The sequence below is a fragment of the Planococcus citri genome, chromosome 5 (assembly GCF_950023065.1).
Source record: "Planococcus citri chromosome 5, ihPlaCitr1.1, whole genome shotgun sequence".
NCBI lineage: Eukaryota > Metazoa > Arthropoda > Insecta > Hemiptera > Pseudococcidae > Planococcus > Planococcus citri.
Genome location: NC_088681.1, coordinates 33,866,314 through 33,891,287, shown reverse-complemented (window position 1 = coordinate 33,891,287; position 24,974 = coordinate 33,866,314). Strand labels below are relative to the sequence as shown.

General features: G+C 32.6%; 1 protein-coding gene and 1 long non-coding RNA gene across 3 annotated transcripts in view; both read right to left on the bottom strand.

The window, feature by feature from the left end:
* Positions 1–719: 719 nt before the first annotated feature.
* Positions 720–1,400, bottom strand: LOC135847141 (uncharacterized). The gene is made up of 2 exons (XR_010559091.1): positions 1,134–1,400; positions 720–1,036 (listed from the first exon to the last, which is right to left on the bottom strand). It is a non-coding gene; the product is annotated as an uncharacterized LOC135847141 (long non-coding RNA).
* A 5,421-nt stretch (positions 1,401–6,821) lies between these two features.
* Positions 6,822–24,974, bottom strand: part of LOC135848052 (uncharacterized) — a 38,799-nt gene continuing 20,646 nt past the window's right edge. For both annotated transcript variants that reach the window (XM_065367824.1, XM_065367823.1), the window contains one exon: positions 6,822–7,107. In XM_065367824.1, coding sequence (XP_065223896.1) covers positions 6,916–7,107 — 192 coding nt within the window. In that variant the 3' untranslated portion in view covers positions 6,822–6,915. The remainder of the gene's footprint in view (positions 7,108–24,974) is intronic.

Here is a 24,974-nt window from a genome sequence, read left to right as displayed (position 1 = left end):
CTTTAGTTGCTATGAATTTTTTTCACCAATTGTTTTACTTTTTTGGGTTTGTTGAGGGTAAGATTGTGGGACGATTTTTTGGTGGAAGTTTTTGCTCAAAATTTTAGAATAATTTGAGGAAGGCTACTTGAACTTCTGTTGTGTCTAATTTGTTATAACCAACCCTATTTTTATTCTTATTTATTTACATCCAAATTCAACTGAAATTTTCCCAAGAATTTTTGAAAAAAAGTGTATGTAGGTAATGTTGAATTTATTAGCAGATGTATTTTACTCTTAGGAAGTTGAAGAAAATACTCAGAAGTCTGGTTAGGTTCGCAGATTAGATAATTAATCCTGTGGATTTTGAAGTAAATACATTTCACTGAAAAAAAAAAACGAATCTAAAGTGACTGAAAATTTTATAAAAATAAGGGAATCGACCATATTATTTTGATTAAATAAACACCTATCAGGGTTACCACCCAAAATCACGAATTCGAATTCCCGAATGGAATATTTCCCTTATTTTTTAAACCGAAGCGTGAGGAACCCCATAATGTCAGCTCACGAAAATTTTTTAGCTGTCAGATCGTAAAATTGAGGGCTCTACAGGAGTTTGAATATCGGTAGATATTCGGTACGACACTCGAAATGTGCAAACTTTCAAAATAATGCACGTAATATTAGCTATACTATACCTACATACGAGTATAAAAATTCAATTGGTAAATTACTGGTCTGCGTATGCTGGATTACTTTATTATGCGAATAAATGAATATAAAATTCTAGATAACGGATAAAATAGACAGATATGCACCTACTCAAGTACATAGGTACTACCATATGGGATTGAAATTCTAAACACTCGGTTGTCTATAACTTGTGGACATAAATAAATTTGTGAATATTACTTAGTATGTAAAGTGACAATTGCGATTTGAATATGTGGTTGACTTTGATGGATTCTGAATCTGAATTGGCCCAAAATTGAACAGGTTATATAATTTCTCTAAGTAGTATCACTTCTTGCCTAGACCGCCGCTACCTCCAGTGCTGTGAAGAACGCGTTATCATTAATAATTACGAGTATAAATAAAACACTTTTGAAAAAAAAATACAAAATCAAGAATTATACTCGTAGGTATCTTACCCTCCTCCTAATGATGCTTCAGCATGCATAGCCAACTGAGAAACAGCGAACACCGCCATAACTGCAACGTTCATCAAATAACCGAAACCCATTTTTATGTTTTTTGTTTTGAAAAAAGTACAGTAATTTAGCACTAAATGCAGTGAACTCGAAGTCGTAATTGTTGGAACTGTGAATGATTTTACTATTCATTTCTCGAGTATTTATATTATTCTGCTTTGCTAAAAAAATACTTCAAAATTTCATAATATTTTGAAGAATTTGTTATTCGCATAAATTAGAATTTCAGAGGAAAACAAACTACATATAATTTAGCCTACCATTAATTCGAATGATTTAAGTAGGTGTGCATTATTAAAGAGACCGACTCCTAGATTACCTACTAATCGCAAATAATTTATGACTTCTACAGATCCTATCGCGTTTTTTTTTCGTATTTTCCCCTAATTTTGCTCATTTTCGTCGGTGCTTTACTTAAGTAAGAAAATTTCATGTTGCTATAATGTGTCTGTTTATACTTATTCCAGCTTTGTCTGTGGTGAACTTGGTCCATTTTGGATACATAATTATTGGTCATTTTTGACTTACTTTGTTTTTTAAAGATGAAAAGTTTTTATTTGTTTTACAAGATGTAGGTATGTAACTAGGTATTCTGAAAAGTGAATTTAGGTAGGCTCACCTATCTTATTGTTTCTAAACAATTTGAACCAACACTTTTCGTTTCAATGGAATAATATTTCCCGAATTCCGTTTTCCCGAAACCCAAAATCCGGAATGATTACTTTCTCGAATGTTTTTATCCCGAATTACGGATTTTCCAAATTTTTAATTTTTTATTGCAGATCCGATTTTTAAAAATACAAAAATAAGGAACAATTTGCTTTTTTTTAATTTTTGAGTGTTTTTTGACAATTTCAATTTTTCTTTGATTTTTAGACGTATTGCATTTGAAATTTCGACTTTTTAAATTGCATGATCATACCACACTTGAGATTGATTTTTCCACCGCAGATCAAACTTTTTTAATAACTCAAATTTTTTCAATTCACTTCCCAAAATTCTTTTTTTATTATTTTCTGGACCATTTTAAGCTACAAAATTCAAGTTTTACTTTTGTGCTCATTTGGTTCAATTTTCTTATTGATGATCCGATTTTTTCAGAGCCTTTTTAAATTTCAAGTTTCATCTTTTGTGATATGTTTCATTCATTTACAATATCTTATTTTCCTCAATTTACTTTGACTGATTTCTCAAAATTTCAATTTTTTCATCGTTTTCAGTACGTTTTGTAGTAGGTATTTGAAGTACCTATAATGCTCATTTGTTCAAATTTCTGAATAAAAAAGTTTATTAATTTTCTAGAAGAAATTTTTTTTTTAATTTCGGGAAACAAAGGATTCGGGATTTTGGCATTCGAGAAAATGACCGTAAATCTTGGTTACCGCACCCAAAATCCTGAATCCGAATTCCCGAACGGACATTTCCCAAATGGAATTCAGTTCGAGTTTTAAAGAGGTTCGAGTTTTAAAAAGGCGCAGTACCTCTCTCCGATCTCATTTTTTTGTGGATTTTGTAATCCTGATCGAGATTTTTGTGCTTCTCGTAAGTATGAAAATGCTTTAAATTTCCCAAAAAAAAAGTCATTTAAATCACCAAAAAATGAAAAATTTTTAATAAAGTTTGACAAATTTCGACAATAATAAAATTGTATAAAGAATTGGTGATATCACTTCAAATCACAACTAAACGCATTAAAAACCCAGCAAATCACAAAAAAAAAAAATTCCAAAACCATGGCAAAATGTGTGGAAAATTACATTTACATTACTCATGATAAGAAAGTACACACTTTCGCCCCTTCTATGCGGGGCGAAAAGCCCTCTTTTCATCCCGGCACTTTCGACCCGCGTCAACTAAACACGTACAGAAGTTTTCCACCCGCGTTAACCAAACACCAGCCGAAACCTATCGAAAAGATAACGAACGCGAGTAGGCTTACATGAGTAACACATTGTTATGAGATTATTGAGATTTTTCTGGGTTTTGCGTTAATCAAGCATTGAATTATTTTGTTGTTTGTGAAGTCAAAAGTGTGTTGTTATGGTCAGTTCTTTCGTCATGTGCATGTGCTGTGTTTGTTCGAATTTTGTTTGAATAACGATTTATCTATCTTATACATATTTCATTACCCATGTAATTAAAATTAATAACTTGCACAATATTATACTCTGTATTCTGCAGAGACTCAAGACTCAACTGAATACCATGGTCCCCACATAGCAGCGACGAATGCGTATACTTTCTTATAATTCGTAATGTAAAATATCTTACATTATAAGGTGTGAGAGTGAACTTTTTAACGACGAGTAAATTTTGCTACCTCACTCGCTTCGCTCGTTCGGTAGCAGTTACTTCCCTCACCTTCGGTTCGTTCAGTAAACTCGTCCACTTCGCTCGCCTTCGGCTCGCTCAGTGAACAATACTCGTCGTTAAAACGTCCACTTTCGCCCCTTATGGTGTAATATACTATAAACTTTGTGGAAACTTCTTCTAAATCCGTGTTAAAATGATAGAAAAATACTCTAAAATGCACTAAAAATGACCAAAAATGACCAAAAATTGACGAATCTTCAGCTAAACTGTAACCAAATTCAGTAAAATTTTCCAAATAAAGATTAAAATTACTAAAAATTACTTGAAAACATATTGATGAAATATTGCAAAAAAAAAAAATTTATAAAATGCTTGAAAACGGCATAGAACCGTTTTCAAATGATTTAAAATCACTCGTAAAAGTATTCAAATCACCAAAAAAATTGCAAAAAAGTTGTAAAATGTGTTTGGCGAAAAATGTCCAAAAAAGGGTTTATATAATGTCTTAAAATGATCTATGAAATACCCAAAAGATCTTTTAAAATACTGTAAGTCACCAAAAAGTCATATTTATATGTCAATGAAATATGAAAAAAATTTGTATAAAAAAGTGCTAGAAAGATGACGAAACCTTCATAGAAACGTTAAAATCTGTGAAAAATACCGAAAAGTGATGAAATTTCTGTACAATTTGGTAAGTTTGACTCAGAATGTGTTGAAAACATGTTAAAATGATGAGAAAAAGCAATAAAATCACTGCAGAATGAAAAATATCAAAAATATAACGAAATTTTAATAAAAATGGTCTCATAGAGAAAAATGTATTGCACTTTTTACTATAAATCTTGAGATTTTGGATAGACTTTGAAAATTTGATAATTTTTACTATAAAAGATCAATTTAACAATTCTTTCTATAAATTATAGTAATTTTTGCAATACACTCTGAAAGAAATTACTACCTAAATTTTATTTCAAAAAATCAAAAAGTACTATAATTTATAGTAAAAATTGTCAAATTTTCAGAGTTCATCCAAAATCTCATGATTTATGTAAAAATATCTCTTAGTGCAATAATGCGTGACCTGTAAGAGGTATTCAAAAAGGCATTAAAGGAATCACTAAAAATTACCAACAAAATTTTATGAAATTTCAGTAAAATTGGCTAAAATTGTATGAAAAAAGGTATTGAACAAAAAAGGATGAAACTTCGGTAAAATTCAGCAAAAATCAATGATGTCTTTTTTGTCCACTTTCAGTTTCACGTACTTACTTAGGTACAATATTGTAGATGTGCATATTTTTTAACCCTTCTACGAGCTTAATTTTCATTTTTTCTTCTGACGCTTTTTTTGTTTTGAAAAGAATTGACGAAAAGTTTCAAAAATATCGTTTTCTTTGATATTGTTCCTAAATTTATTTTCCGATTTTTAAATTAAAAAAAGTAAAATGCTCTGATTAGTGATTACTTACATATTTGAATTTTTTGTGAAAAAAAAGTCGTTGAATTTTGCGAATGAGATAAAAACTGGTTTTTATCCAAAAAAATATAGTCGTAATTTAGACTTAGCTGTGCTAGGAGGGAGGGGTGGCCGAAAGAAATTTGAAGATGGAGAACGATGAAGGTCAGGAAAACATATTGTGTATTGAAGCCTGTATCAATTATGTGAAGGGAAAACGTGGGTTATTGGCTTTAATTTTGACAACTTTTAAAATATTTTTCCAACCACCTGTCTCTTGAGCCATATTATTTCAATTTTTTTTGTGTGCTGAAATTGATCATTGAACAATAAACTGATTCTGTTTAATCTATTTTTGTGAGTCATGTGATCGACTCATATTTAAAAATCCCTAAGTATACGTTTTGCTTGTATACTTCTTACATAATGTACCTACTTACCTGTTTACTTATTCGTCTGGTCATGAGTCAACATGTAATTACCTACCTTCTTTTATTTGATCACAATTAGGCATTGGTCTGTTGATATTTGATCTGGATGCGAATCTTGTTTCAACTTTTCATCAACGGTCTTTCATCTCTGTACTTCTGAACTGCGTATAAAATAGATCTTAATTTTGAATTCGTATTACTCGAAATAACGCGATAATAAGTTGGAAAGGTCTGACTCATCTTCGAAGTTATTTGATACGAAGTAATTACTAATTAGACGATACTATGTATATGGTATTTTGTCAGCAGATGTTGCCGTTGTCTTGGTATATGTATTGTATACAGATACACAGCGTGTAGTATGTTGTGGTATATGCAAAATGATCCAACAAACGCGTTTTGAGACAGAGTTTTCGATGAGTTTTACGCGTAAAAAGTTTTGCCAGTTCGACGACTGTGCGAAAAGAGATCGTATTATGTAGCACGTGGCGGGAACGGCTTAAAACAATTTCTTTTGTAAATACGACTCGATGATTGCGAGAAACGCAGAAGCAGAAGCAGAAATGTTGAAAACAAACGAAAACGCTTTCGATGCTACGAGTATTAATTTTTTAAATGATTATACAGACGAGCTCGAGTTCGAGCTCGCGAAAATGGCGCATAGCGTAGCGTCGTCGATTTAGTGAAACGTGATGGTACCTTAATTTATGTCTCTACCTAAAGGATTACAATATCGTTTTTAAACTAAAGCAAATACTACGAGTGGTTGGTTCAGAGTAATGGAAAATCAGGCGAAAAAGTAATTACCCTCGATTAAGCATTTGCAACAACTTTTTCGCAGCTTCGTGCCCGGATCAGCAAAGGCACGCGATAAGTTGCCAATATCGGCCTACGTTTTCGGAAACCCGAGTTGTAAATTACAAAGTTTTTAAAAGTTTTCTGTTTGATTTTAAAGAGACGACGCTGGACTATTGTGCCCAAAGGCGTAAATGTGTTTATAAAAGCGTATTGAAAATATCTTTCTTTGACGCGTTTTTCGAGTTCATGGTATCCAACCTCATCACCCATACGCAGCCATACACCCATACAGTTTATAATTGGCTAAAAATTTCTATTTTTGGGTGAGGTGAGGGGAGGAGAAGGGGAGGGGTGCGAAGAAGTTTGATTTTTGAACGCGTGCTAAATTAATGAAAAGCAATTAGTCGAATGGCTGGCGCCGAGGATTACTTCGCGAATTGTAGTATAAGGAAAATGTCCGGTCATTTATTTTAGCCGGATGGCTTATATTTGTATTTGCAGCGCATATACGTACGTACGCAAGAGGACCGAAACTGAGAAATGGTCGGAGGTGGAGAAGGGTGTCAGACTGAGACCCGTATGAAGCAGATATATATTGTACGTACGACAACAGAAAGAAAAAGAAAATAACGGCGAAATGTTTATTTTTTTAAAGCTTATACAAAGTTATAAGTTTGTCGTTTTCTTAAACTAGATCTACTTTAAAGCTAAATTTTGCCATTTATGTTTTGGTAATTTGTTGTTGTCTGTAAAAATTACGCGCCATTCTCGAATCAGCGTCACGTCTGTCGTAAGGCACTACGTATCCTTCATCTTGAACTGCTGCGTATTCATCCGGAGTGAAATATCCGTTGCCGAATATCGCGGCGTGGTCTTTCATTTGCAAAACGCCCCTGTCTTCCGGTTTCAGTAACTGTAACAAAAAAATAATGAGAAAATATATTGACGATGATATATTCTCGCTGACGTTTATCGGAAATGATAGACGAGTTGCAAAAACAACATTTTTCTGCATCAGTGTTACTTGGAGATTTTAATTTGACTAGAAAATATTCGAGTGGGAATTCCGTCGCTCGGGTAAAGGAATCTTTAAGGCCCTTTGGACGAAGGAATTCCTCTCGTCAGGATATCCTATACTGTACATACCGATGTAGGTATTGATGTATGGAAGTAAAAGTGCAAATTGGCAATTATGTAAAGCAATTAGGGATATACATATTTTATTGTAAGAATGTAATTTAGAACCTATTGTAAAACGATGATAATATTTCACGATGGCTCCAACCATGTGGAATTGTACATCTTTCGCCTCGTTCATTAACGACCATCATTTCGCTGTGTTACATGATAATACACATTATAGAACCTACGTAGCTTCTGCATTACATTTACTCGTATGTAGACGTATCTTAGATTAATAAATTGTATCAGTCTAAGAAAAGATTATCTCGTTAGATGTATTACAGGGTATTGTTTGATAACCGTATTAAAAACGTATAAAAACAGCTGACGCGTTAAAAGATCTCCGCCGAAAGGGGGAGATTGATCATCCTGAGGATTTGTTATATTCTATAGACTGTAGTATAACATGGATAGGTACCTATTGCGAAACGACCAGACCGTATCGTATGGTGCTGTGCTATACGAACTAATTTCTTTGTTGGTGTTATTATAATAACCAGTTGAGAGATGTTATAATTATTAAATTTCAGATCCTACTATTAAAAGTACAATTTTTATTGATTAATACGCATCGTGTAGAGCAACAAAAAAAATGTAAATAGAGAAGTTTAGATTGAGATTGTTTGATTGGTCAGGTCAGGTATTTGAAAGCGAAATTATACCCAGAAATAATTGGATGGGCAAAAGTGATGAAATTTCGAAGTTTCGAAAAAAATAATCTTTAGGTAGGTACCTATTGCTCGTCCCCCTTTTGGAGTAATACGAATTGTAATTAAAAGATATTGGTAGCTGGTATTAATTTCGCAGATTTCAAGTACCTATTCTGAAAATGATCTCGACCTCGAGGCTCGTAGGATTTCTCAATTTGATTAAAAATGTGATCGTGTGAAGTTGTTTTAACATAGCATAACTAATGTCGCGTCGACATTGATTTGATGCCCCTTCCCCCTCAGAAATATTTTTCAAATCAGGGCCTTACATATTAATTAATACTGCCTCATCAGTATGATTGCATATGATCAGGAATTGAAAACTTTTTCTGATCAACGATAGTAAATGATCCATCAGCAAAAATTACATAAAAGTATCACCTTTTTGCCAATAATTGTGGAAAAGTCTACCGTTTCGTTTACTGAATTATCAAAGCCTTGTGTTGCCAAAAGTTGCCAAAAATTCTCGCTTTTTAGTAAAACTGCTGAAAAAATTTCGCTTTCTTACATAAAATTGACAGTTTTTTTCATTTCCAAAAGTTGCATCTGTTTTTTTTTTGCTAAAATTGTCAAAATTCCACTTTCCGCCAAAAATTGTCAAAAACTTTTGTTTTTGCAAAAAAAATTCAAAAATTTGTAAATTGATGAAAATTGTCATTTTTTTTACAAGAATTTCCAAAAAGTATCACTTTTTTATGAAAATTGTCCAAAAGACTCGCATTCTTGTGAGAAATTGACAAAAAAAACATTGCTAAAATGCTTAAAATGGTTAAAGCCTTGTTTTCACCAAAAGTTGCCAAAAATCATCCCTTTTCGCCAAAACTCATAAAAAAAGTCTCGCATTCTTGAATAAAATTGACAATTTTTTCGTATCAAAAATTGCTCTGCTTTTTGCTAAAATTGTTAAAAATTGTCATTTTTTTGGAAAAAAATTCAAAAAAGTCACGCGCCTTTTTAGAAGAAATTTCCGAAGTAAAACCGCGTCTGCTGAAATGCCTAAAATTAACAGTCTATTTTTTTCACAAATAATGGAAGAATCTCTCATCTTTTTACAAAATGAGCCAAAATAATTTCGCTTTTTTACTAAAAAGTTTCAAAAAGTCTCACTTTTTGATGACAGAAATTGCGGTAAAGTACCACTTTTTTGCCAAGTAAAAAAGTTCCGCTTTTTCACCCCAAAACAAGTATTAAAAAAGGTTCACTTTTTTGGCATAAATTGTTGAAGAGTTTCGCTTCTTTGCCAAAAATCACACAAATACTTCTTGCAAGTTGTGAAGTTTCGCTTTCTGTCAAAATAGTCTAAAAGTCTCGTTTCTTGTCTAAAATTCCTAAAAATTTGCAAAAATTCCTAAAACGTCATTTCCTTTTGTCAAATTGTTTAAAAATCTCTTTTTCGCCATAAATTCCTAAAATGTTGTGCCCTTTTACTAAAATAGCCAATGTCTTGCTTTTTGCCGAATATTTCCAAAAAGTCTCGTTTTGCTAGAAATTGTCAAACCTTCGTCAAAAGTTGCCCAGAAGTTGCAGCGAAATAATTTCATTTTTCGACAAAAATGTCTTCAGCTAAAATTGTCCAAGTTTTGATCGAGTTTTATTGTTAAAATTTATATCTACCTAATTAGAATGTTTTGTTTCGTAATTTCTTTCCCATTAAATTTTTATGAAAATGATCCATTTTTTTATGACTTTTTCAACTCAAGTACATTAAAATGTTTTGCTCGCGTTTTTTTACTTTTTTAAATTTTTTTTTTTTTTTTTTGGTTACTAAAATTATCTACTTTTTTTTTGGGGGGGGGGGATTGAGTCTTAGCTCTGGTTGCTGTAATTTCATGGCAGCTCATTTTTTCCGATTTTTAAATCACTCGTAGTATTTAGATTTTGCAAAATGGGAAATTTTTTTCAATTATTTTTCAATGTTTAAAATGCGTTTTTTTTCTGCATTGAATTTATTTTACGAATAACTTTTCATTTTTAAAAAGATTTTTATATTTTATTTTGATTTCATATTTTTCCTATTTTTTCTCAACTTTTTTGATATTTTAGTTTGTTAGATTTTTGTCGCAGTGTGGGGAGAAATAAATGTTTCAATAATTTTTATATTCCATCAAATTCGTAAAAATGACTTTGTCATTTTTTTCAATCACTATCCTATTAATTTTAACCTTGTTATTAAAGTCACTACTTATATACATAATTTTCATTCCTACTCATTCGCGTTAATTTTAAGGTAAAGTGATTTTTGATTACAAGACAGCAAAAAAAAATCATAATTGATTTAAATCTAGTGTAATATCAAATGTGTATACATACTTATAACTTCTAGCACAGCTCACAAGGGAATGATATAAATTACCCCCCCCCCTCCTCTTCCATCCATTCCCTGTTGGAAAATTAATTTTGAAAAATAATCCAACAAACCAACCTAAAAAAAATTATGTCAGTTTAGATAGCCTACCTACCTATTGCAATCAATATTTGCATAATATCCGAACAAGAGGTTGTAATGAAAACAAGATGAAAAAATACGGTGAAAAATTAGGTGCGAAATGAATTCGGTGCTAAGTTCATCATTAGTTAATTAGTAATATTATGAAAGACTACTTCATATAACCAAGAATCCAATTATATTTATACGTATACCTTTCTTAATTTAATTGTACATTTTTTTGCCAATTTAAATGGCTACAAAATTAAGGTAAATTGAAATTTTTTGAACCCGGAACATTCTGTATAGTGTGTTTTCCGTTTGTAGCTTTTTCCCTGTTGGAGTTTCCATCAACGTGATGCTGATGATGTTAATGCAGAGTTGATACAACTTGTACACAGTCGCACTAGTGTATAAGGTGTACTGTAGGTACTTGATGGATTATGAATTTTTTTTCTTAGCGTAGGAGATCGTTTAATAATTCTCAATTAACAAGTGATTAAGAAAGTGTTAAAATTCATTCGGAATATATTAATTCGGTGTTTAATTAACGCTAAAATGTACCGAGTGTGATGTAGAAGTAATAAAAATTAATGTACTATAATTTAGGAAAGCATAAAATACCTGTTATGGTAACGATTGAATAAATATTACAACAAAATTTTTTGCATAGATAAGTTTTAGGTAACCTTTTCGGTAGTTTGCTTATTATTTTCTCTGTTCGTGTCACTAAAAGCTATAGTTCGTATGTAGGAAACCGAATCAGATGAGGTTTACGTTTAAGTAGCTCTATTGTTATGGCATATTTGGCCACTGTCCAGTGTCCATCGGTCAGTAGAAGAATCAATATTGCTCATTTTATTTATTCTGGTTTTTCAATAACGTTCGGTACTTTCTACTTTTACTTTTAATAGGTACTTATTTGATATGCAGCGTTGCCAAAACTAATTAATATCTGTGTCCCGTACACATACCTAGGTATTATATTCGAATTATATTTCGTAACATTTATAAAACCGCGTGGAGTATTTTTTTATACGGAAAAAACATGCATAGAGGTCATTACCATTTGAATATAGTACGTCTTTTTACTCGTATTTATTTTTATTTTATTTTATATACGATACGTATGTATAAAGAAGCGTATGAGGTATCGCGAAATACCACCTCAGGTGTCAAAAATTTTCAAACAGTTTGAACTCTGTGACCAGATTTCATCAGAATATTCTGGATACTTGAAATGCATAAAGGCTAATTACTTTAGATAGGTACCTATCTGAATATCTGAAATGCTGTAATAAGACGTATACTCATCGTACATGACAAGTTGTATGTATACATATTTTTTTCCTCGAAAAACATCATTTATTTATCAAACTGAATCGAAATTACTTTCTAATCATAAACGCATCCACTATTAAAAATTTATCAATGTAAATTCTGCTTACAGTTAACGCGTACGCTACATTTTGCATTTTTATACTTTCGAAAGAGTATACCAGCTTACCTATGTACCTACAATACTTGAGCACATACAATAACAATATCCACGTTAAGTGCGATTATCGCAGTATAGCTGTGTAGTGTGTAGTGTCCAGAGGTGTTGAGACAAAAGCACGTATTGCTCTAATTCCTGTGCAAATTTATAAGCTAATTGAGCAGCTATACTAGCGCGAAATTAGAAGAAGAAAAAAGTGCAACTGCCGGTTTACGCATAATAAATACCTTACGTTTTAGATATGCGATTTAGATAACGAACACAATGTACTGTTTAACAATGTTATTTTGCTACAATGATTGTGGAAAGTAAAAGTAACGAAGAGTATTTGAATATTTTAATGCAAAAAAGCGCCTAAGAAGAACTGACGATGAAGAAACGTGCATCAGTAAATGCATTTTTAAAGTATCATCTGTGTTGTGAAATCCACCTATTGCCGCTGCGACGACGATCAATTTATCATTTTTTTTTTTTTTCGTCATCGTATTATCTACTCGAGTTGGTGTAAAATACATGGATTACCTATTAAAAGTGGTTGTTTGTACAAGTAAATGCTTGGTTATGTAGGCAGAAGGCTTGCTTGATGGTTGAGAATCGTCTTAGAATATTTTTTTATGATAAGAGAACCTCTCCTAGCTCAGAATTGGTAACTAAATTTTTTTGTGTAAAATAGGCACTTGGGAATATTTTCACAACTGTTTCAACTGATCTTCAACAGAAAATGTAGAACTCTTCGGATATTCATTAAAATAAGAAAAATTGGAAATTGAGACGCTATCGGGTTGCTTCCAACAAAATTGCGTACAATTTTTGCTGGAAACGTTTTGGAAAAGCACACTAATTTAAATTTAAGTGAGGAGGAAGGAAATATCGAGTCAAGGGGTGAAACATCTAGGTCAATGTATTTTTAAGGTGTACTTCACAAATTTAAACATTCAATTGAAGTTTGGAATTGGAAAGGGATACTGAAGAAACTTTTTCGCTTGAACATTTTCAAGTACCCATAGGTCAGTAATTTGAATCAAGGTAGAGGTGGAGGAGGCAGGCATATTGCGAGTCCAGATTTTGTCTCATTTGTTAAATTTGTTAAAAATTAATAGAACACGATTTTGATGATTTTTTAAGAACCATTTTTCCAATTTCAAGGACAAGAGTTATCTCAAGTCAAATGTGATTTTTATGAGATGTAAAATATTTTTAAGAGAGATGTAAAGAAATAACTTTTGTTGAAAAAATTTTTTGCAGGTCTCATGGTAGAGTGGCCTATGCAGTCATTAAAAAAACTAAAAGTTACGTTTTTCAAAAATTTAATTTTTTGTGTGTTAATCTCGAAACGTTTTCTTGATTTAGAGTGGAATGATTTTAAAAGAATTATTTTCAGGCGTCGTCGTTTTAAAAAATTTTCAATTTTGAATGATTTTTTTTGTGATTTTTGAAATTTGATTGCCATCAAAGCAGCTCTGTTTCAGGGGAAAATGAATCGATCTTTGAGATTATAAAATGTTGAATGAATAGCCGGTATGAAATCATTAGATCTTGAAACTGGATTCGAAAACCTGACCGATTCAGATCCTTCCTCACTCGGTGTAGTTTTCAAAATCAAAGCTGAGATCTTCTGGGTTTTCCAATTGTGTTGATTTTTAAAAATTTTCAATATCGCAAGGCATGAACTAAATTATTCTCCACGATCTTTGGGGGGGGGGGGTATGGTGTAAATATGTACGATTTCAAATTTTTCATAAGTACTTAAGTATAAAAATCGATTATTCAAGAGAAATCGAAAATAAAATTATAGAGCACTAAATTTCTCGTAATAATAAGTGATTTTTTTTCTGATTGAACGGGGGTTGTTTTTAAGATATTTTGAACTGAAGTTGGAAAGTTCAACTTGATAAGATTGGTTTTAATGAAAAATTTGAATTTTGTCAAGTTTCTCCGAACACCGTATAAAATGATTTCTTATTAATAAACCCATTAATCTAGATCAAAATCCAAATAAAAGATATATTAATCTAATATTTTTATGATTAGTTGAATATATTCATTTAATGATTAATTTAAAATTAAATTTAAGATTTATAAATTTTTAATTTTGAATATTAATAGTTTAAAAAGCTTTTAAATCGGCTTCTTCCGGGTTCAAATGAAACCAAACGAGCTCCAAAAGACATTTTCTGAAACCTACGGTAACCAAAATTTCAGGTACTCGAGTTCATTTTTATATATTCTTGGCATATTTTTGAGAATTTGAAAAATTCAGAACATTTCTGTTTTAAGAGGAATTTTCAATTTTTTCATGAAATACAAATTCTTTTGAGCAAAGTGAACTAATGTGAATATAATTTCTTCAATTCAACCCTCACACATGAACAACTACTAGTTTTGAGCCATTCTGAGCCTCCAGCAATTTTTCAAATTTATTCCAAAAATTTCAAATCGCTCTGAAGTGGCCAAAAACGAACTTTTAGCACGTAGAATTTTGGTCAGTGCTTATTGGGTACTCTCTCAACCGTTTTAAGAGGTTACCGCCAAATTCCAGGAATGCCAGCTCAAAGTTTAATTTTTGGCCAAATTTTTTAAATTCCAGAAAATCTTTAAAAAATATAATTTTTAAAATAAGTACACACACATTACACATATAACTTTTCAACAAGATATCGTCTGGTGTGTTTATACAATCACTTGACTCGAAAACAATCTCAATTCAATATTTTTGGAGCCTCCAGAAAGTTTTCTGTAGAAATTTTGAATCGCTCTGGAAACAAGATGTTGTTGTGTGAGAGTTGAATTGAAGGAATTTTCTTTTGTATTCAGATAGGTTCGCTTTGGCAAAAAAATTTTTATAAAAAGTTGAAAATTTTTGAAAATTTGTCAAAATTCTAGAAATAAACGTTAGCAACTAAAATTTTGGTTGCGAGGATTTTTAGGACATGCTATTTGGATCTCTAGTTTGGTTCAATTCAAATTCGGAGAGTGACAGTGCAAAAGGTTTCCTTGTTGAAAAAACTGAGTTTTATGAGGAAACTGCAGTGAGAAGCATGAAATTTTCATTTGTAGATAGAGTGTGATTTATTAATTTTTCTGAATTTTTTGCTTCGAATCAGCTTTTAGGAGCAATCATTTTGATAATTTACGATACTATATTGCAGCACAATGTACGTGTTTGTACAGTATACGGCTTTTAGACCTATCCTACAAGTATTTTGTGGTTTTCATAATGACGATCTCTGCGAAAAGATCACCTTATTACTTCATAAGTCTATATAATCGATACATTAATTCAAATTTTTCAACTCATAATAGCTAAAATTATCGAAGATCAAAACATCGAATTATTGAATGAAATCGAGAGTGCCCAATATCTATCCATATTTCGATATCCTTAACCAATACAGAAACATCACCTCAAATGATGTAGCATAATTTCCCATTCATGATGGTTTTTTTTTTCGTCTACAAATGGTAATTTCATTCTGTCTCATTCATCAAGTATGACAACAGGGAAAAAAATCATGACGAAGCGTTATCGCCAGCCTGCAACTGCTGTAATATCGAACTGTCTGTCCATTGAATGTACCATCCATCCCGTCTTGCTGGGTAGATTATCAAATATTGTAAAAAACAATACGTCGTAAAATGTATTTTCAATCCCACAATCTAGTCGATGTAGGTATTTCCTCATCCTGTTACGTACCTAGGTAGGTACCTAGTTCGCTGTATAAGAAGTGAAAAAGAAAAAAATTCCGCGAAAATATCGAATTAGGTTAATTATCGGTAGTAACTATACACGCGCTATATGCAGATTTTTTGGACGAAAACGTTGCCATTCTTTTTGTTGTCGATGAATATTTATTAGTACACAGTGTGGAATACATTGGTAAAACCTGCTCATAGAAAAGAAGCTCGTAGACGTAATCGCGATTAGAATTTATAGCTTTGTCTCGCGTATAGTTCTGCTATGAATAAAGCTCATCTAACATAGGTTAATGTCTTCATTAGACAAACCTATAGTCTCTAACATGACTGTACCTATATTATGGTACACGGTTTGGACAGTTAATGTTGCAGAAACATCTTATTGACCTAATGTTACTGGCACATACCTTAACCTTACTTACAGATTCACTCGTATTTCAGACTACTTTATGTACTACACAGACACGTATTCTACATTTATAACCGAATGTGTTCGACTGTTCAAAACACCCAGTCATCCACTAAAATGAAAAAATTTCTTATAAAATTTGCCGAAAAAATTCAAAATAAAATATTTGAATTGAAACTCGTTAATTATACGGTCTAGGGATACGTATAGATTCGATATCATTAATGTGTTCCAATTTATGTGTTGGTTTATCTGTATCACGAATGTTAAGGGTTAAAATTGGATAATTATGTGGTAAAACAGATTGGTCAACTGTGACGTAATTTCTTGACGCGAATGTTTAATTAAATTGTTACGGAAATGAGGTTTTATGCTGGATGCGTTTGGGCCATGTAGCAGATTCCTTCGATCGATTGATAAAGTATCTGATCTTATGTACCTAAATATTGCTGTTTAGTCCATAAAATTTGTGAAATTTTTAAAGAAAGTAAATCTGTAACAGATGGTGTTAACATAGACTATTTGCATAATTCAATTTCTCCTCTACATTTTAAATTTCGCTCGCTGAGCTTGGTTCGAAAAATTTTTCATTTTTTGTAAGATTTTCTCAACTTTTCTTTTTAAAAATGAGATTTGAATGCAGATTACACAATTTTCCGAGACGCCAATATAAGTATTATAATCATGACCTCCAGGAAGGAAGAAAATTTCGTAACGTGTTTTTAAATTAAATAGGTAACACTTCTGTGCAGATGTAGGCAGCTAGGCACCTATAGTATATTGAATTGGCCTATTTATTGAAAATTTTTGCGATACTCATCAAAAGAATACAACGATAGAAGCTTGCGATGATTACATAAACTTCAAAGAGCGTCGTCGCAGTACCTATAACTTACTTATATATTTGATTGATATAATTCGTAGCCAGTTGCAAAAGAATCATCTATTGTGAGAAATTAATATCGCAGTATATACAAACTATACGTATTTACTATCTGCGAGTGCGAATACTATACATATACGGACACGATGCGAAAAATCCGCTCATTTCGGCCAGGTATGGATATTAGAACGCATGCAAAACCGTTAGAAAGTCGTATTGTCCTTCACGTTCTTGTATAGTGATGATTGACAGATCATTCAGGAACATTAAAATGTTGGTGATGTTAATGGATGCCAAGGTTCCTGTTTCCTATATTGCGATTAGTGGACTATGTGTTTTCGGATAACGCGCGCGTCAGTCTTTATGCATCGGAATAAATTTAATTTCGATAAAACTTTCATTCGTTGCTCTTTTAATCTTCGTATACTTACTCGTATTATGTAGATTTCATGCGTAATTCTGCAAACATCGCATCGTGTTAGCGGCGAGTTACTTATGTATACTTAACTTATTATCCAATGGCCTACCGCAGGATTAACAGAGATGCTGTAAATGTGGGCAGGGGTTCGTTGAAAAAAATGTTTGTTTTTGAACAAAAATTTGGAATAGAATTGAAACGATGTTTATAGCAATGTCACTGGGAAGGAGAGGAGGTAAAACTTGAACCTCCTCCATACCCTCCAAATAGAGCGTATAATTAAATTCAATCGCTGAATTATGCCAAACAACTCAATAGGCCAGTTGGAATGACGGATCTGAAAAAGCAGAAATTTTTTCGGACTGGGCAGGGAAGCATCTAAAAAGCATTCAAAAAATGAACCGTCACATTGGATTTCATTTTCAGTGATGGAAAACTGAAACTGAAACTGGTTAAAAACTTGAAACTGAAATGGAGAAACTGAAACTAGATCTGAAATGAGAAAAACTTGAACTGAAAAAAATAAAACTGAAACTAAAAACTAAAAACTTGAACTGAAATGTTGAAAGTTTTGCCATCACTAGTTCACCATCACTGAATTTTTTTGTCAATCTATTCTCAAAATTCATATTTTTTTTCAAACGCTTTTGCCCTCGCTTCGCTCGTGTCAATTTGATTCCCTTCTTTCCACTCAGAGTTTAAAAAAACCTGAAATCAGAAATACCGAATTCTTTCATTAAAATGTATATTATTGTTCTACTTTTTGAACTACAAATTATCCAAGCTTCTGCCCTCGCTTCGCCCGGATCAATTTGATTCTCTTCTCAGAATTACAATTTCAAGAAACCTATTGAAATTTGAATTTGAAAAATGTTGTGATCAGAAAAACCTAATTTTTTCATTAAAATTGATGTCTTTCTATGTACTTTTTAAATCACAAATTTTCCAAAACTTAAAACTTTTTCCCTCGCTTCACTCAGGCCATTCAAGATGCTATGTACTTTTAAAAATACCTATTAAAAATATGAAAATTAATAAAATTGAACAGAACAATTCCAGAAATGAAATACTCAATACTCAAAGTATACCCACAAAAAAGGCAAATTATTCACTTTTTCTGAACAGAACTAGCCTACTGGATTTTCAACGTTTTTTCATTTTTTGTCGGCAATAGGACGATGCAATCCTCCTCCCAAGTAGCATAACTTGTCTTTTCTTTGCCCCCCCCCCATCGTGGATTTTCTCTGCGCAGCCCTGCAAATTTCTTCATAATTTTTGAGTTTGAAATGTTTGAATTGGACATTTGAAATTTTTGTTGCCAAATAGCAAATTAGAGTGTATGAAAATTCATGAAAGAAAAGAAAAAAAATTTTTCATTTCTTTTCGAATCTCAAAGAAATGATGAAAACTGAAACTGAAATGGAAAACTGAAAACTTGAACTGAAAAAAGCAAAACTGAAAACTGAAACTAAAAACTAAAAACTAAAAACTTGAACTGAAATGTAAAAGTTTTGCCATCACTGTTCATTTTTGTCAATTTTTTTTTAATTTTGAGTTTGGTTCCTCTTTTTTCCTAAAATTTTTTTTTATCAAACTTGAGGAAGAAAACTGAAAAATGCTTTTCGCCGATTTCCAACCTCCCCTAATCGATTAGTGGCGATTTCAAGCTATTCTGGAGTGACAGCGAATCAAAAATTTTTTCAACGAGAATATTGCCAATAAAAACGCAAAAATAAAAAGCACCTATAAACTCGGATGCCACGGCCTTTGCTATCCCTTCGGTCCATTTACATAAACAGAAATTTGAAAAATTCTTCTGATGTGTTTCAGTATTATACCGTGATACGTATTGCTTAATTTTCGGAATTAAAAATCGTTCATTTCATGCTCATTTGAGAGTATTTTTTTTTCCTTGGAGACTTTTATCATCTATAATTTAAACGGTTTTTGTTTCCCCATTTTCCTTCAATTACTTTGGAAAAAACTCATTTTGAAAAGTTTTTTCGATAAGTACATATATCTATGACTTGTTTTGAAGAGAATGAAATTCATTTTTAAATTAAATCTCATCATTTGGAATGTAGTAATAATTTTATTGGTTCTTGAATTTTTTCTAATGATGTTGCAAACTCGGATGAAATCCAAAAATAATGGTACCTACTCGTATTATTCAAAAGTTAATTATAATCACACTATCGGCGCAGCCTTTTTCAAACGAGTGAGAAATGAGAATGTGAGATATATTACTAAAAAAATAAGAGAAAATTACCTCTTTCTTCAATTCATTTAGAAATATGCCAAACAGTCAGTGTTTTGAGCTTCGACGCGGAACAAAAATTTTTATAAATGAACTTTACATACCAGCCCATTTCTAATCCCCAAGGTAAAAATCCACTCAAACTGAGTGTAACTCCACTACGAGAATACAGAAGTCTGGTATGTACAATGTACATTACATATTATGTATGTAAGGCCCCTGTATGTAGTTGTGGTGTTGTGAGAACAAGTAGAAATAGAATACAGTGCCCCTGCTCACCTCCCACGCGCACCCTAACATTCAAGATTGGTTTTATGACGTTGTCGCTGTCGCGTTGTGCTGTAGAACGCGGGATCGAAACCAATCTGGAAAAATGCAACAGTTTACTACTCGCAGATGAAGTGTGTCGCCGAAAAGCATATAAGGAATTCCGCACGAATTTGTAGGTCTATCTTGATACAAATGATACATTCTGTTCATGCAATTTTCATGGTGGATGACGGATGTTTGTGTATTTGGGAATTGGGAAATCTGTTTGGTTTTCCGTCTGTTTCACCTTTACCGTTTATGGTACTACTGTTCATTTCATTGAGATTGTGTGCTTGTGAAAACTATAAATAGAGGGTTGGTAGCCGGATTAAATCAGTTGTTAACTTGCGCTTGAACTGTTAACATGGCTTTCCGAACGCATTCTGACAAGTTTTCACGAAAAGCTCAACCTAAAAAAACTATGCGCGTGTCGGCGTGTCTAATAATTTTAAAATCGTGAGGAAATACTTCAAACCAATAAGCTTGCGTTTGAATTATTTCTCGATTAAACCACGTTCTGTTTCTAGAGAAGCTGGTATGAAACACTTCGTGCTGAAGTACGGTTTTAAACATGCATCGTGTATACTGAATTCTATCGATCAGTACCCGCCTAGAAGCATGATGATATTGTTGCACAGTTTTCAGCACGAATTGAAAAAAACCACAATACCTAAGCATAGGAGACTTCTGCAAGCTCAGATTGTTAAATTAAACAATCAAATAAATATTAAGCAGATCGAATATAAGGAGAAGTTGACCGACATTTTCTTGCAATCGCAAAACCTTTCAGAATCAGAAACAAACGTAAACGAAGTTGAATCTTGGACACTGCATCGATTAATCGATCATTTACTATCGCAAATGGACGAAATCAAAGAAGAAGAATTTTTACGAGAAAGAAAACAATTCGAAGAAGCTACCAAACACCGAATCAAAAAATACAAAAAGTATAAAATCATTCGGGTAAAGCGAGAAATTATGTGGAATTACGCTGAAAAAATCATACAGAAGAAATATGATCTCGCGGACTCGGTAGAGAATGATTCTAATGCTTCATTTTTTCGTCCAAGAACTGACTACGTTGAGCATACGTGTGCTCTGATTTGTGGCGAAGTTTGCAAATATGTTGTGATAGATTGTGGGCATTATTGCCTTTGCGGAAAGGGAGGATGTAAAACACATTTCGAAATCGAAGGTAATAAAAAATGTCCCCTATGCAGAGTGCCTATAACTAAACTGATGAGAGTTAAGCCCACTTTTATTGGCAATAAGTGTGCTCAAGATCATTGCTCTAATGAACGAGAGTACTTATTTGTCGATTGTGGGCATTATTGTGTTTGCGGAAATTGCAAAACTCAAATAGAGAATAATGATAAAAAGTGCCCTATTTGTAAGAAAATAGCGACGAAAATCATTAGGATTTTTGTCAAATGATTACCACTGTAAAGTGTAAGTATCTTAATCTATGCTTTTAGATTTTCTGTGTTGTTTTTTTTTTAAATAAGTGGGTATAATTTGAAATGATGTTTGTACTTAGTATTTTTCTAAGCATGCATTTTTTGACCATTTTTTTTTAATCCAGACTGTTGAGTATAGAAATCTAAGTTTGTGATTTTAAAAATTTAGTTAGTTATTTTATTATTAATTCAAGTTTTGTTTTATTTTTTTCAGACTATTAATTTAAATTTGTAAGTTATTTAGAGTAGCTCGATGTACATATAACTTTTGTTTGTACCTGTATTATAAGACTTTGATTAAAATACATACATTTTTTTCACGAAATTGATATGTAGTTTTTATTGTGTTCGCAGATATGGTGGGTAGTTTAAGAAAAAAGATTCTTAAAACGCACCGTTGTTTTCGTCTACATAAAACATAATTTCAGTTTTGTATTCTAAATCTTGTGGACCTATCAATAAGTGTAATATTTGATTTTATTGTATCGATTAGTTGAGAACGTGAGACTTGAAACCTCATTTTCATGGCGCAGGTTTCAAATTTTCAGTCAAATCATGTAGTTTGGTCATTGGTGGGTCAGTATCAATTTCGAAAATCAGTGTCAGGTCATTTCTCCGTTCAAAAAAAAGGTAGCCATTTTCATTCCAAACGAAATATCTCATAAAATTTACAAATAATTGAAAAATTCATCGGACTTGAATATTTTTTATGGAGTTGCATGATATGATTTCTATTTTATTTTCATTTTTTAAATGAAATGAAATTAATTTTGCGGTTCTGAACTTTTCAAGGTGACAGAGGTGAGGGGATCTGATTAGTAATTTTTAATTGATGTGACTTCTACTGATGAGGTATCCGTATCCCAGCCATCGAAGAGCATGAAAAAATACACCATCAGCCAAAATTTCAGTTGCCAAAGTTCCCTTTTCGATTTTTGATGAATTTTAAAAAATTTAATGGATTAGAACTTCTAATTGAAAATTTTACCAAATTGGCCGAGAAATCTCAAATTTGGCATGTAGCCTATTTTCGAGCTCCGAATCGATTGAAAACGTTTTTAAAGCCTCCAGCAGATTTTTGAAAGTTGAAATTTTCAAAAATTCTACCGAATGAAGTTTAAATGCTAAAATTTACATTTCACCCTGATTTCAACATGTTGAATCGATGAGAGGTGGTGTCGAGCTGTTCTGGAGTCTCCAGCCATATTTTGAAATGGTGTGTAGTTTGTCAAATACGTCATTAGCGAGTACTGATGGCGTTTGCAATGGCTGAAGTTGAATTGTACCTAACCAACACTTTTAATGGCCCTTTTTGAAAATCTGAAATTTTTAAAATATGGCCGGAGGCTTTGAACCCATGTCATAATCGATTCAGTATGTTTAAATTGAGTTAAAATGTGAATTTTGAGTTTTTGACTTTTGAAAATTTCAACCAACTTTAAACTTCCCAGACTTCAGAATTTCTAAAAATGGAGTGAAACCGTTTCCAATCGATCGGGAGGCTCCAAAATAGGACACATACCAAATTTCATATTTTATCAGGTCAATTTGGTTAAATTTTGATGTTTTCCCATTAGTATAAAAAATTTACCAAAAATCGAAACGTGAACTTCAGCGTCTGAAATTATTGTAGCTAGTGATGTATTTTTGCATGAATTTTTTATGAAGATTTGTCCGGTTCGAAACATTTTCTATCGATTGGGTTATTTTCCTTCTTAAAGACACAATGGAGACTTGAATTGCACATTTATTTCAAAATGACTCAATTCTGGAAAATTTAGTGTCATCTTTCTTTAAGCGAAGAAAGAAACGACCGTGAAGTGTCGAAAGTCGAAAGAGAATCCTGTACATATAATCGAATTTCTGACTAGGTATTCCTACGTACTTTGGATTAAAATTTTTTCAGATTTAATTTGCCTAACAAATTTTTCCATCAGATGAACTTGATTCAAGACACACTCACTTTTTTCTCTCTCACCTTCGTGGACGGACTGTAACGATAGAAGCGTGATGCTACTTCCTAAGAGGCACGAGCATTTAATTTTTCAACATTGTCGACCAAACGTGATCAAATATTTATCCGGCGACGTCATAGAGCACAGCGTGACATTGCGTCAAGCTGCCGAAAGGCCATCAATCATCAACGTCGAGCAACTGGTCATAAGAATGAAATGTTCCAAATGTACATAGATAGGTATTACTAATATTTCGTCGTACATCGTGCGTTCATTTGGCTAGGCAACATTTGCCGTTTGCGGGCACACGGTAGCGAAAATACGAGTAGCTCGCTGGTCAGGTACATGGTCCCAGGTCCCAATCACGTTATTCGTACGACAAGATAGGAGATAGGTATTATAAGATGACGTAAATGTGGATACTTTTACGATAATACAAAGCCGAAGGGGCGAGGGGGCGGTGTGCGGGGCGCGAACCTCAATACGCAATAATTATTCAAAACACAGACCGTACAACAACAGGATGCGCCGCCACTACCGAAGATTTTTTTTCATTTATTAAGTAATATTACGAGCACCCAGAAATAAAGAGTGAAAGTGGTGGGTTTGCGCGCACACACGAGGTGTAGTATGTTTACCTTGTGGACGGCGCATCTTATCTTATGGTCGCGAATATGGCCGCGCGTAGACCTATTTATTCGCTGCATAGCTTGTGCCTGTGCCTATTTCTCTATTTATGAGGGCGAACGAAGAGCATACCACCTCCTATACCTACCTATAGTCGATGTATAATCGGACTGATGAATAAACGAAAACTGGTTTTTTAGATGAAAAAAAAATTATCTTTACAGGAACCTAATTTGGTTCGGAGTGTAATCATTACACATTAACGCGCCAAGATATAATAATTATTGCGAAAGGATACCGTTATGTATATTTAATAATATGAAAATATTCTCGCTAACTGTAAACATTCGCATCAAGCTACGATACACCTCACTCCAGAGTCCAGACTCTGGAATAAAGAAGATGTGAAATTGCAATAAACCTAGCAACGATTAAATGTTTGTTTTATGTTTATTATTTATTTAATCGTTGGCACTTCGCGCGGAGTATAGGTGCCTCATCTGCAGACATATGTGTAATAGATTTGAATAAATAAACGACGAACGCGATGCTGGAACGATTATGAAGCATTTATAATGACAGATGCAACAGCATAATAAAAACTGCTACAAGCTGTGCCATTTTCGTATTTATCTAAGCTGGACTGCGTGTCATGATGTATCTATCATCGATTTATAACATGCTTAATGACCACCGCAGTCATCGCAGCATTGATGTGTCGTAGTTATGAATAATGTGAAACATTATTTGTATACTTATGGCGAGTTGAATGCTCAAAAGTACGCTACAAATTTGAAGACGAATAAGACGATTAATAATTAATAAGTAGTATGTATTAGTAAGGAAAATCGTTTCATTGGATGGGACAACCTCGGTTTTTCTTTGATTTTGAAAATGTGTTTTACCTAATTATCAAAAGATACGAGTAGGTGTGAACGCTTGAATCGGCTTTAG